General features: G+C 43.7%; 1 protein-coding gene across 1 annotated transcript in view; it reads right to left on the bottom strand.

Annotated features, from left to right (window-relative positions):
* PDE11A (phosphodiesterase 11A) overlaps nt 1–9,927 on the bottom strand; it is a 213,652-nt gene extending 203,725 nt beyond the window's left edge. Inside the window, exon 1 of the mRNA XM_077830269.1 lies at nt 9,121–9,927. Within this exon, the coding sequence (XP_077686395.1) occupies nt 9,121–9,927 (807 nt within the window). The remainder of the gene's footprint in view (nt 1–9,120) is intronic.
* Nucleotides 9,928–14,849: the final 4,922 nt, after the last annotated feature.

Raw genomic sequence — 14,849 nt, forward strand, 5'->3', positions numbered from 1 at the left:
CATCCATACAATGTTTGTTACCATGAAGTACTGCTTCATACAGTCAACCTTAACTTCAACTTAAATTAAATCTTCATCTTAAATTTTTAATTTTAATTCTCTATTTTAATTCTCTTCTCCATTTCCTGTTATTGCATCCATTCATGTTTAATGTCCTAACAAATTCTCTGAATTCATTTCTGCAATATTTTGTGTAATTGATGGTTTTTCTTGTTTGATTGTCTATCTTGTTTGTCATGTTTCTATGACCTCTGCTCTTCAAAATACCTATCATTCTACCCTTGGGGAAGGGAATATTACTGGCTAGAACTGGAATGAATACAACACTACCATGATGTTCCCCCTCTGGTGTTATCTGGACCGGTGATCTGCTAGGTCACTCCAATCCTTGACTCTGGGAGCCAGCCTTACCCTGCTCTGCTGTGAGAACCCCCATTCCTGGGCTGTTCACGCACAGCCTCTGGCATGTAAGCTGCTCCTTGGATTGTGCAGCCGATTGACACTAGCCAATATCTCTGATCCCAGACACAACCCTAAGAACCTCCGTCTTGCAGTGTCCAGTTATGCCTGCTGGACACTGAAAGCTTATATGAGTTCATCAATTTAACAAATAAATTGATATGTCCAAGGCTTGTTATCCCAAGGGGAGTCTCAGACATGCTTCAAACAAAACGCAGTGCTTCAGGTAGAATAAACAAACAGATTTACTAACTATAAAGATAAATTTTTAAGTGATTATAAGTCAAAGCATAACAAGTCAACCTGGTCAAATGAAACAAAAGCAAAATGCATTCTAAGCTGATCTTAACACTTTCAATGCCCTTACAAACTTAGATGCGTCTCACCACAGGCTGGCTGGTTGCTCTTCAACCAGGCTCTCCCCTTTGATCAGCCCTTCAGTCGCTTAGTTGTGGTGGTGTCTGTAGATGTAGGTGGAAGAGAGAGGAAGAGCATGGCAAAGTCTCTCCCTTTTATCACAAATCAGATGTCAAGAATTATAACATTCATAAACCAGTCGGAGAACACTTCAAACTCTCTGGTCACGCAATCACAGACATGAAGGTCGTTATCTTAAAACAAAAAAACTGCAAATCCAGACTCCAGCGAGAAACTGCTGAATTGGAATTCATTTGCAAATTGGATACTATTAATTTAGGCTTAAATAGAGACTGGGAGTGGCTAAGTCATTATGCAAGGTAGCCTATTTCCTCTTGTTTTTTCCTACCCCCCTCCCCAGGTGTTCTGGTTTAACTTGGATTTAAACTTGGAGAGTGGTCAGTTTGGATGAGCTATTACCAGCAGGAGAGTGAGTTTGTGTGTGTATGGGGGTGGGTTTTTGGAGGGGGGTGAAGGAGTGAGAGAACCTGGATTTGTGCAGGAAATGGCCTAACTTGATTATCATGCACATTGTGTAAAGAGTTGTCACTTTGGATGGGCTATCACCAGCAGGAGAGTGAATTTGTGTGGGGGGGTGGAGGGTGAGAAAACCTGGATTTGTGCTGGAAATGGCCTAACCTGATGATTACTTTAGATAAGCTATTACCAGCAGGACAGTGGGGTGGGAGGAGGTATTGTTTCATATTCTCTGTGTATATATAAAGTCTGCTGCAGTTTCCACGGTATGCATCTGATGAAGTGAGCTGTAGCTCACGAAAGCTCATGCTCAAATAAATTGGTTAGTCTCTAAGGTGCCACAAGTACTTCTTTTCTTTTTGCGAATACAGACTAACACGGCTGTTACTCTGAAACCTTTTATCATGTTCTTTCTTCCCTCTTGGCTTTGCCCACCCCCACTCCCCTTCAGACTCAGGTAAGCATTACCTCATCGCAGTGTCAAACTGGCCAAAGGAAGGGGGGGGGGGGTGACTCACTCGAGAGTACAACAGAGCCTTTTGTTGTTGCCTAAGCCAGCGTCCTTTGTTCCTGTGAGGCTGGGCGGGGTTTGTCCCCTACCTGCCCTGATGAGGTGTGAACTGCCTCTCTGCTCTTGGAGAATTTTTGCCTGGGCTTATTTTAAGCCACAAGGCTACATTTTCAGCCTCATAACTACATACATGAAATTATAACCTATAACATCACTGTAACAACAATGCTCAGTGCATCATGAGCCTTCCAAAGACACCCAACATAACAAACTTTGTATTGGATACCACACAATCATTTTACAAGGATGAACATGGGGGTGCTGGGTGTTCCCCCGAGGCACAGAGCATCACAACTACCAGCTGATGTCTGCTTTTTAAAAGCTGCTGAATAAAACAATTCTTCAAATGTTTCCCTTAAACTGAACTGCACCTCCCAGGCCCTATGCTGACAATCACTTGTCAACTCTGTGAAACTGAAAGAGATATAGTATTGATATTGATATCTAATGGTTACCTTGCACAATAAAATGCAGCTCCTATCTGCTCATGCCCTTCTGTTATCTAAAAGGCCTTTCCCACAAGGGAACTCCCAGCCTAAAAAATTTACACAAATGAGTGTGAGTCTTTGTAATATTACTGTATGATGATAAGGAAAAAAATCCAGCCAAGAGCTGTAATCCATGTATTCTATATTATCAGGATCTGTGTATTATACATAAAGAACAAATTGTGCCAGAGTGCAGCGCAATAGCACATTCCCAGTGGGCAAAATGACTTTCCTCTGGCTTCTTTCTCCCTTTCCTTGCATAGGTACAAAGGAGAAGGTCTATAAGAATTGCTACTGGGGAGCCACTGAGAGGAAAGTTCCCACATTGAGGTTTTCAGGACTTTGCTGAACCCCATTCTGGAGATGTTTGGATTTAAGTTTTCAGGGATTTTGCAGCACAGAAGGCAAGGCTTTGTGTTTTGCTTGGTTTTGCTTCTGGTAACTTGTTTTTATGTACTGTTATAAAGCATTACTTCTGTTGGAAAAACCATTTGATTCCTGGTTTTATTTCTATTGTACCCCACCAGCTTCCAAGTGAAATGATGTTTTTCTCTTCTAATAGCTCTTTTTCTCTTCCCCCACATCATTAAAAACTCATGTTTTACTTTCTCTAAAACTGCTTTTCATAATTATGATTTTAATACAAGATCATAATAGTACCCTTTCCCCTTGTTTTTATTGCCATTGGCAGAATGTTATTTTTACCCGTTTGAGACTATACTTACTGCTCTACTGAGTGAGCTGTTTTCACTGATCTGGGGAAGGGTTTGGGATGCCATCAAATTAGCTTCCCAGTTTTGTACAGCTAAACTAATAAATTATCTTTCAGATAATGTTAATGTTTCTTGTGACTACAATATTTAAAATGCTGCTCTGCTTGCTGACGTACAAAAGTTGGGGTAAAATGGAAATAATCCATAAATAAGGACTAAAAGCAGTAAAACACTTTGAGGAAAAAGGACCAATGTCTTGAAAATCGATAACTTTAAGCTACCTAAATTAAATACTTTAAACAAGTTATTAAAGATGAATTCTATATGCCTGCCATCTATGTATTTATAATGCACTCATTACTCTAGCAGCTGAGCACAAATACTGCACCTTTATGATGTACTATGATGGCCTCACAGCATTTTTTTCTCACTTTTTTTTCCTGCTTGTTTTTCACATTAAAAATACAGGTTAAGACTTCCCTGTTGTTGCTCCTAGACCCTGTTGAGGGAACTGGAGTGGGATAACCTGAAATCTGAGCTGTAGCTTTCCCTGTATTCAGCTGACGGGAGAAGGGATGCTGAATCTCAGGACTTATCCGCATACACAAGATGTACTGGTGTAGTTAAAGCGGTACAACCCTCCCAACCCCCTATAGTGGAAAAAGTTATATCCAGGTTCTGAGCATGTCACGCAAAGTGGTGAGCACCCTCAACTCTCAGTGAAAACAACAAATTGCAGGAGTTTAGTACTCATCAGGATTGGGTCCAAATTTCCTTATTGATTAATATTAATCTGCTTCTTAAAACATTCTCATTTAATAGACGTTGCAATTTTAGAATGAAGATTTTTTCCATTGAGAATCAGTGATGTTCCAAAAAATTACACTACCTACTTTTTGTTCCAGTTGGAGTAAGTCTCAAAGAAATACACAGATAGTGAGAAGCATTACTCATTACCTGCTGAGTCTTATTGATGAAAGCAGCCCCATATGTCAAAGTCCAGCGTACGCACATTTTTTTTAAACTGAATCTGATAAATTCCTTTTTGCAAATCAGTTGGATTATTTCTGAAAAACAGTTGCAAGACTGGACTCTTAAACTAAAACAAACGATGTTTTTCCAATAATATCTGCACTTCATCCAAGTTTAAAATTTTCATTAGCACAAACTTTCTAATAACAATTTATCTTTATAAATGACTTAGCACAAAATTATAATGTATTCAGTTTTTCTGCTGTTGTACATTTCTAAAGGCTTGTTTTAAGCTGAAATATGTGATATTTCACTTTAATTAAAAATGCCTTTTATCTTACAAGGAAATGTAATGAAGAAATGAAATAATAGAACTGAACATGCAACATCTAGAATCTAAGGTATATAACATTCATCAGCAGGAATTTCCTACTTTCATACGCTGAATGTTTTTTATTTTCTGCTAGCCTCAGAAATGTTTGTTTAATGACTCTTAAACTTCATAAATCGTTACCTTGGGGAAATAGAGCCAATTAGTTATTTAATATTAATAAAAATTGATTACTATTCAATCTTCAAATTTAAAACTAATTCTGGTCCTGATCTTGCGAAGTAAGTACCGTATGTAAGTAGTCTTATTGACTTCAATGGGACTGCTCACATGAGTAAGGGTTTGTAAGATCCAGCCCAATAACCTAACCATCACCAGATTCACTATTAAGGCCTCAAGCTATTATTTGATTTCATGACTATTCCACTTCAGAAAAAGGCATTTTGTAACAAAAATATCATATCCTCTTTGAAAACACCATGTAAGTCATTACAAACTATTTAAACCAGTGGCGCTCTGTATGGGCACAGGGGACCTATCTCCACACATCACAGTGCAGGGTTGGGATCTAAAGTTTGAGGGCCCAATCTTACATGATGAGCACTCTTAACTCCCTGTGACTTCAGTGGAAGTTGAAGGCACTCTGTTTGTAACAAGAGCCCAATCCAATTTCCTCTGAAATTAATGGAATGACTTCCCAGTGATTTCAATGGGAGTTTAATCAGGCCCTGTGGAAGTAAAAGCAACGGTTGACACATTGAATGATAAACCGCCTAAATCTTGTTAATTTCTTGTTAATTAAATTCACTTATCTGTAAACCAGTTGAATGTTAGGGGAATATCTTTGTCTCTTTAACTTGCTTTATGATGTTCTGAAACACAATCTTTAAATGAAATTAAAGGTGTTTGTTTACCTAATATCTCTCAATATTTCTTTGACTTCACTGTGGTCAATCTCTAATATAAAAAAGGAATGCTACTCTGTCATCCTTTTTTCCTCCATCTGTCAGCCTGACAAAGCTACCTGCTGATGTTTTTTCACTTCACAGCTGATCAAACACCTTCATCATTAACACTGACTAATCATATCACATTTTTATTAATTTTTAAAGTAGTGTATTGTGAGCACTAACAATGATCTGAAAGCACTAGCAATGATCTGAAAGGGAACATCTGTCACTTGTCTTTGCACTTGTATCAGAGCCTCTTTAGGAGTCTTTATTCTTGCTAGTGTTAAATAGAGTAGATCTCCTTTTGCTTTAATAATATGTAATGGTCACAAGCCTGCCAGGTACAAGAAAATAAATTGCATTAACTCAGAACCACACTGGTTAATCAAAAGAGAAGCCAGATCCTCAATTCTATTCTCAGACAAAACCCTCAATGAAGCCAGAGACTGAAGCTTCTGATGCCAAAGCTGATCAGAAGTAACTCCACTGAAGTCAATGAAAGTTGCAACAGTGTAAACCTGATGTAAATAAGGTGACAACAGGGCCCAAGACTCTACCCTCTTCCCCAATAAGTATATATTTGTTGGTTTAAGCACATAGAGAAGTGTATTAGGTATAAACTTTTAGTCTGACTACAATGAACAGAGGCCAGCCATAAGAAGTAGAATGTAAAATAAATATTGATTGGTCAGTTAATAGAATATGCCTTGATTATTTTTCTCCGTTTTCTGCCATGTACAAATAAATCTATTAAAGTAATTGAGCGCTTTCAAGGAAAAAGGGCAAGGGAGACTGAAATGGTCTAGTCCCTCATCCCTAGGAAACTCCATGCCACACCAGTGGTCCCCTCACCTCCTGCAAGGAAAGCACCTGGAGCTGTTCAGAGACTCCATGAACCCAGAGACAACAGATGACATAGTGAGGGGCAGACCCTGGCTCTAGCAAACTCCAGTACCTTTCGATACTATAGACACTTAGTACTACTGAGGGAATCTCCTGGCTGGCTACTTCTTGCTTTAATCTCTTCATGTTGCAACCATCTCATAGGCAGCACACTGTCAATGATTGGGAAAGAAGATAGGGAGACGGCAGGCAGGTGGGGAGGGATGATGGTGATGGTTTAGAGGAGAGGGCTGGATCGGAAACAGAGGGGGAAGGGGAGCAAATAATGGGGAGCGAAAAGAAGAAAAATCTGAATTTATCAGATGAGTGCCAAAATTTGTCCTCAGTCAGTTTGTTGTACATGTTATATCCCTTTCTCTTAACCTCTGTCCTCTCTCTCTCTCTCTCTTAGTTTGTAAAGTCTGGGGGGCAGAGACCTGTCTCAACTTATGCATCTAAGGTGCCTACCACACTTTTGGGTCCTTGATGAATAATAAATAGTATCACTCAAAACTCAAAAATTCATCCTGACAGGCCTGTATTTTAAAAAACGCTCTGTTCTAATCTCCAGTCTTCTCCCTGAATGGTTCAGGAACAACTGTTAATTTTTGTTTGTGTGTTTGCTTTTTATTATTCTAGGACAAGATTAGACATTGGGCAAATGTTTATCATCAAGCAGTTAAAATATTTAAGTCCCAGCTATGAAGATATATATTTATTTCTCAATCCTATATAGCTCTCCATGTCTAATTGGGTGAGAGAGGCCTGTTTTACATGTAACAGAAAGGAAAAATAAGCAAAAAGAAAAGTAGGAAACCTGAAAGTGTGTGTGTGTGTGTGTAAGTGTGTAAAAGTTGATCTAAATTCAGAAAGCTCAAGGTTAAATCCTGGCCCTACCCATGTCAATGGGACATGAAAGTTTTGCCATCACCTTCACAGAGGTCAGGATTTCATCCTCAGAGTTCAAAGTGAGTAATCTGAAGTGGTGGAGAAAGTCCTTGTAAGGGGAGATGGGAGTTGTTACCTTGTTCTCAGAAATAGGTTTGGAAATCTGTGCTGATCCAGGGGGGCACATGCAAAGGCTTTTCAGAAATATTTTATATTTAGATTGGTTTAGTAGTAACCAGGAAGGGAAGTTTAACTCAGCAGTGACAGAGAATAAGGATAATAATAATTTGCACTTTTATAGCAACTTTCATTAGAGGTTCTCAAAGTACTTTGCAAAGTGAATCAAGCTTTAAAACAGCCCTGTGATGTGAAGTATAGAAATATAACAATACTCATTTTACAGCCAGTTAACCTAGCCTTATCAGCCATTCTGGATTTTGTGGATCTGCTCTAATTTTACTTGAGCAATCTCATGCCTTGCAAGTAATGCCTAGGAGGGACCCAGGCATACTTGCAAGGCATGAGATTGCTCAAGTAAAATTAGAACCGATCCACAAAATCCAGAATGGCTGATAAGGCTAGGTTAACTGGCTGTAAAATGAGTACTGTTATATTTCTATACTTCACATTACACAGTTTAAAATAAGTTATCTGCAGTGGTTGCCAAAGTAGGGTTTGTGGGTGGCAGAGGGGCTTGTGTTCTTCCAGGAAGGTCCATGTCAGCACCCTCTCCCCATGGCTGTGGTGTTAAGGGCACAGTGTAGCCTGTGACAGACTGACAATGTCCTGAAGGATTCTGGGCAAACCTTATGGAACTAAATTAAATCTTACTGAATTAGGTTTAGTACCTTTGGGGGACAGTTGTATTAAAAATGAAATTTTGTGCATGTGTGTGTGTACATTGCGTGCAATGCCTCTAGGAGGAGGGGGTTGCTAATGTAATTCTTCTAGCTATCAGCCCTTTGAAGCCACCTCTAGGGAGAGGTACACAAATACTAGTTCAGACTGGATTTGCCAGAGCCTGACAGACAGAGAAAGGATTTTTGAATAAATGGCTTGGTTTTAAACAAGCTCATAGCTTTCTTCCTGATCCAGCATATTTCTATACTTCACATCACAGAGTTGTTTTAAGGATTGATTCACTTTGCAAAGTACTTTGAGAATCTCTAATGAAAGTTGCTATAAAAGTGCAAATTATTATTATCCTTATTCTCTATCACTGCTGAGTTAATATTCCCTTCCTGGTTACTACTAAACCAATGGTTCCCGAAACCAGCTTCAGAAGCCCACAAGCTATCATCATAATATGTTATATCATGACACTGATGCAATCTCACATTGCACTGTTGTAGTAATCTGTTAGTGTTTGAATGCACGGTGACTGTCCCCAACCAACAGGAAAACTCAAAAGGTGGGTAAGCTTAGGTCCAGTGTGGTTAAGTGGCTTGCCCTAGCCAGGGCCTGGCAGAGCCACCACCCAGAAACCCTGACATCTCACTACCTATTAATTTGATTAAGCGCTCAGCGTGCTGGATAGGGAATGGGATTTCTCCCTAGTGTCAGGCTTAATCCTATGGTTACAAAATTTAATTCTTTCTAGGTTTCCCCCCCCTCCTCCCAGGGCACACAGCTTATGCATAGGGCAGCAGTAATGGGGCAGTGTTGCTGCCCTGCCCTGCTCCCCTTTTGGAAAGTCACACTGTTCCAGAAGCCAAGAAGCCTCACTCACCCAAGAAGCCCTGGCTGGGATGATTTAATTGGGTATGGGTCCTGCTTTTGAGCAGGGGGTTGGACTAGATGACCTCCTGAGGTCCCTTCCAACCCTGATATTCTATGATTCTATGATTCAGGTCCCCGCAAACTGAGGGGCACATGGCAGGCAGGCAGCTGGTCCTTGAGTCCCCAAAGGTGGCCAGCACATGAGTTTCTGTGCCCATAAACTCACACGCCCTAAGGCTAGCCCTGGTCCTACCTGGTAAGCGTCTGGGATGTTGACTGTCTCCCCGTGCTCTGCCACATAGCCGATGATGCCCTTGCCCCAGGGCACCTGCACCTCGTTGGAGTTCTCAGTGCTGCAGCAGGGCAGGAGTGGGGTGCCCGCGTGCACGTCGAAGAACTTGGACACCAGGCTCTTCTTGCCCGACGCAGCTGCCTCCACCAGGAAGAGCGAGCTCCGGTCGGCCTCCACCATGAGGCAGACGAAGATGAGGATCTTGTAGCTGAGGCTGGTGAGGTCCAGGTCGTTGGAGATGTCCTTGACCAGCTCCAGGAAGAACTGGCGCTCGTTGTGCTCCTTGAGGTGGCGCTTGTAGTCCAGGGCGGTGGGCGGGTACTGGGGCAGGCTGACCCGGGACTCCAGCAGGGCGCTGAGGATGTGCGCCGTGGTCGGGGGCAAGGAGCTGGCTTTCCTGAGCAGGGCCCTTCTCCGCATGCTGCTGAGGGGCTCCTGGGCTCGGGCGTGCACGTGCTCGTCGTAGGTCAGGTTGACGTGGATGGCCTTGGACCTGGCGAAGCTCTGCCTCAGCTCCTTCTGGGAGGCCCTTCGCTGCAGCCCGCCCGCCGCGCTGGCCTCCCCGGGGCCACTGCTGGCCCAGCTGCTGGCGGGGCCCAGACTGGGGCTGCCGCTGCTTCGCCGGGCTTCAGGGCCGCCGGCGGCGCTGCCGGTGCCCGGAGGCGCTGCGGCGAGCGACTTCCTCCTCTTCAGCCACTTCTCCACCAGCTCCGGGTGCCGGTCCAGGAAACTTTCCACCGCAGCGAAGTCCAGGCTGCCAGCCGACATGGTCCCCGGGCTCCAGCGCCGCCGCCGCCGCCGCCTCACAACACCGGCTCCGCTCCCAGCTTGGGACCGCTCCCGAAACTGCCTCGAACTATTTCCGACCCCGATGAACCATGGCAGAAGGGAGAGGAGATCACCCACCTTCCCAGCCCGCTTTAGCCGTAGGGAGCGGTCCCTCCCTCAGAGGTGGGGAGGCTGCCCAGAAGTGGGGGAGCAACGTTTGCCTGACTTTCCGCCCTCGTCCAGGCTGGCCCCCCTCCTCCTCTTTTATCGCCTCCTGCTCCTCCTCCACCTGGCCCCGGCTGTCTGCTCTGCCCTGGCCCGCGGTTCTCCCTTGTCCCCTCCTACCCGCTCCCTGGTCTGGCGCTTGGTTCTGGGCCAGGTCCTCCTGCTCCCCCCACTTCCTCAGGGAAAGGTGCGGCCGCGGCTTCCCCGGGATGCACTGATCTGAAAGCGCTTTTGCAAACCCTTCTGCGAACTGCTGCGGCTGCAAGCGGCTGCTCCTGCGTAACCCAGCCAGCAGACCACTGAGGGCGGGAGTGGGAAGGGAGGGAAGAACGCGTGAGTCGAGAGGGGAGGAGGGGGGAGGAAGAGCAAGTGGAGATACCAGGGACACAGTCAGCAGCATGGATACTCACTAGAGTGATCTGTGCGGAGTGACTGAGATTATGCCGGGTGCCCCTCTTCTCCTGCTTTGAGCAGGGGGTTGGACTAGATGACCTCCTGAGGTCCCTTCCAACCCTGATATTCTGTGATTCCTCCGTAATGGATCATGAACACCAGTCCTTTGCGGGAGCTACACGCAAGGAGCCTTGCATTGTTAATAGTTCAAACTAAGAAAGAGAGCTCAAGGCAGTCAATCCTGTCATCCAAAAATGCAGAGCGGGTGCGGGGAGTGGGGGAGGATTTGTGGGCATGTTTGTGTGCTAGAAAAATTTGTGGGTGTGAATGTTTATGCGAGGGAATATTGGTAAGTGTACATGTGTGTGATATAAATATTGCTTTTCTATTAATATAAATTATGATGTTTATATTCGTTTAAAAATCAGTGAACATATTTCCTTCAAAAAACCCTTCTGTATTTGACTTGATTGTGCCTGAAAAAGAAACTCGCACTCTATACCTAACGAGACAAACTGTCCACGCCCAGAGTGCCTTGTGCATCGTTAATGGTATTTTCCTTATTGGCTTTCTGCAAACACAGCCAGCGAATGTAGAATGGGAGGACGTGAGTACCTCTGTGGGGAGCGCTTCGCTGTGGTCATTTCTCCCCGAGGGAGACTCAAGGAGGCGCACGTGGTCACCTTTCCACAGGAATGTGCGGCTCCCTGAGCGTGTAGGAGCAGCAAATAGCACATGCGACTCGTGTGCCTCCTTCTGCAGCATCAGCCGCGAGACAGAAAGCCGAGCACAGCCACCGAGACAGACGGACGGGGGTTTTTACGGACACGTGGGGAAGCACATTTACTTGCTAAATTGATGCCTGTGCATAAGTGATTGAAAACTACATAGTCATGGACACGTGAATACAGCTTTCATCCGCTCACCGGGAGCTGATTGAAGGAGATTTCAAAAATTCATGAATGAGATTTTCACTTAAAAATACACCGCCAAATCCTTAATCAAACGAGAGGCGGAGAGAGAGAGAGCGACTTCAAACGCTGCCAGAAAACTAATCCCCACTGAGCAGCCCCCTCCAGAATGAATTGTGTGGGTATAAAGATGCACGCCAATTATGGAGACACGTGCACATGAGTGTGTGTGGAGGGGAGCAAGAGAGATTTCTGTGCTGCAAGATTTACCCTCCGCCCCCTTCTGCTGCAGGCATCAGGGGGTTAAAGCAGGCTCTCCGGAATGTGCAGGGGCTGTGACTGTCAAAAAGAGAAAAGAAATCACCTTCTGCAGCGAAAGCATTGAATCAGACAAAGGAATTAGCTTCTCGGTCTCTGACCCGGTATCTGTCCTAGATCATGCTGCATTTAGCACAGTGAGTGAAATCGGCTTGCCAGCGCCGTTTATTGTTCGGGTGTACTGCGCTCAGTGAAGTTTCATTCTGCCTTAGCTCTGTAAGATGCCTGCGCTTCATTGAGAAACTGCGCATTGTAAGCTGCAGAAACTTGTCAATCGAGAGCAAAGGCAATGGGAGGGGGTCTTCTGTGCGCAGGCGCGAAACAGAGCGGTGGGCGTGAGATGCACGTCTGAGCCGCTCCTTTTTCCCGCATGCCCCTAAGCTTCGGGCTGGGTCTCACTGCAGGGGGGCGACGGGGGTCTACTCCGTAGCCCAGGGCCCGGGCAGGGGGTGCTGCGCAGGATTAGCTGCGGTCCTGTCACTGACCATGCTCAGACAGACCATCTTCTGAAGCCGCTGCCCTTATGCTCCTTGTTCAAAAGGGGGGCAGCGAGAGGGGTCGAATTGGAGGGGTGGTGTGGGCAGAAATTGTGCCGAAGGCCAAACTGTGTTCACAGGAAGGTAAAAGGGATGGAGGGAGGGCGAAGGGAGAGGCAGATACACAACACGGGGGACAGGTGTACGTGGGAGATGGGCTGCGGATAATGGCAGGGGAAGGGAAACTTTGGGAGAGGGAGGGGCAGGGGGGATAAAAGAAGTTATCTGCCGTGGTTGCCAAAGTAGGGTTTGTGGGTGGCAGAGGGGCTTGTATTCTTCCAAGAAGGTCCATGTCAGCACCCTCTCCCCATGGCTGTGGTGTTAAGGGCACAGTGTAGCCTGTGACAGACTGACAATGTCCTGTAGGATTCTGGGCAAACCTTATGGAACTAAATTAAACCTTACTGAATTAGGTTTAGTACCTTTGGGGGACAGTTGTATTAAAAATGAAATTGTGTGCATGTGTGTGTGGTGCATTGCATGCAATGCCTCTAAGAGGAGGGGGTTGCTAATGTGCTCTAGCTGTGTGAAGCCACCTGTAGGGAGAGGTACACAAATACTAGTTCAGACTGGATTTGCCAGAGCCCAACAGACAGAGAAAGGATTTTTGAATAAATGGCTTGGCTTTAAACAGGCTCATAGCTTTCTTCCTGATCCAGCAAACTGACGGGACGTCTGGGCCACTGAGGGGAAATATAGGTTCAGTTAACCTGAATGTAGCCCAATGCCTAGAGCCCTGAGCCATGAAGCCTAAGCTTTTTGAGGATATGTGCTCCAGGAGACTTTGTTCAGTGTAATAATATTTTACTTACACACATACACACCATCACAAAAAGTTCATAATCTTCATACATGTTTTTGATGTTTCAAAGAATTCCTTGTCCTTTTTCATAGGAGTAACATGTCTGTATATAGCTTTGTAGCATTTCACAAATTTGTCTTCTCTTTTGATTGCTGGAATTGGACTCATCTTAATTGACCCAGCTGATCACCTATCAGTGTTTTGTAGTATAGCACTTTGGTTTTGTAATTTTCCATTTTTATTCCTACAGTTTTAATTTCCCCCCATACCACAAGTTTACTCTTTCTTCATTTTCCTTTGATCCTCCAGTGAGGATTGCCTTTCTCGACTGTATTTTGCCCTCTTTTTTTCCATGTCATCACTTGCATGTAGAACTTACTTCTCAAATATTCACTGAGGATGCTATTCTATCTTATATGAAATCCCTCTCTAAGGCATATGTCGTGTAATTTTTACTGAACGTAGATATTAATTATTCACGAGTATGAAAAAAATCATGTGTCATGCACCAAAAAATTCCAACTTGATACATTTCAGTTTGGTTTTCATTCTGACAAGTTTACTTTTTGGTCTGCCATAATCAGTACAGATATTTTAACATCAAATATTTTGTTATTTCTTTGACGTGGGCTCAGAAACCCATTTCTATTGCTGTATGACAGTATTTAAAATCATGTGTCTATATTGAATGCAGGAGTTAACAGCTTCAGCAAACCCTGTTCAAAACAATGCTTGGTGGAAGTGTAAGCCATGCTGCCACGATGTTTAACCCTCTCTCTGTCCCCTCTCCCCTGCCAAGTGAGGACAAGGAATGTCCACAGACATTGATAAATTGAGACAAAGTTAATTGTTTGGTTTGTTTGCTGTATGAAAATTATGTTGCTCGTTCGTTAAGATGTAGCCTGCACTCGTGTCACTTCCAATTGAACATTAACAGTAATGTGTGTGTATGTGGGACTATGAGGTCTTCTGCAAGTTGACATACAACTCACAATTTCACTTCATGTACTTATCCCTTTTATGGCTTATTTTACAGTATGGGTTTTTGCTTCAATGTTACATAAAAATGTCTATTTCATTTGCTGTCAAGTTTTTTTCTCTCCAGTGAGTGGTGTTTTGATATGATTTTGGATATAGATCAACATTGCATTATTGATGCCATTTCAGGATGTATCCCTGACAAATGACAAAATCATTACAAATAATCATGCGCCTTACTCTTGTTTTCTATACACAATAGTATAGTGAAACACATTCACTTACCTTACTGTTTTGTTTTTCAATGCACGGTAAATGGGTACATTGTCTAATATACTCATTTACCGTATCTTATTTATTTACCTCTCACTGCAGTGTTGGGCATGGAACTGAACATTGGCCAGTAAGGTATGTTAGTATCCCAAATACTCTGCTTATTTGCTTTGTGTACATCATCAAGTAAGATAAAGAATACAAAAGACCTGTTACAATATCTCCAATGACTTTCCAGTCTCTGCTTGATCTTACTGAATGCATGACAGATAAAGAAGTGCAATGTGTATGTTACTCATGTACTTTTCTGTATTGACTTCATATTGCTTCTCCAGTTAGGCTCATAGCTATTGGTTGAGACTGTATTAATCACCATCAGGTATTCTCTTTCAGTTGAGAACGTGTCTTTGAGACGAATGGGCCACTTAACACCTCTCTGAGCTTGCAACTTTGAATTTTGAAACCCACCCTGGGTAGAAATCTGAG

The sequence above is a fragment of the Eretmochelys imbricata genome, chromosome 11, assembly GCF_965152235.1.
Source record: "Eretmochelys imbricata isolate rEreImb1 chromosome 11, rEreImb1.hap1, whole genome shotgun sequence".
Taxonomy (NCBI): domain Eukaryota; kingdom Metazoa; phylum Chordata; order Testudines; family Cheloniidae; genus Eretmochelys; species Eretmochelys imbricata.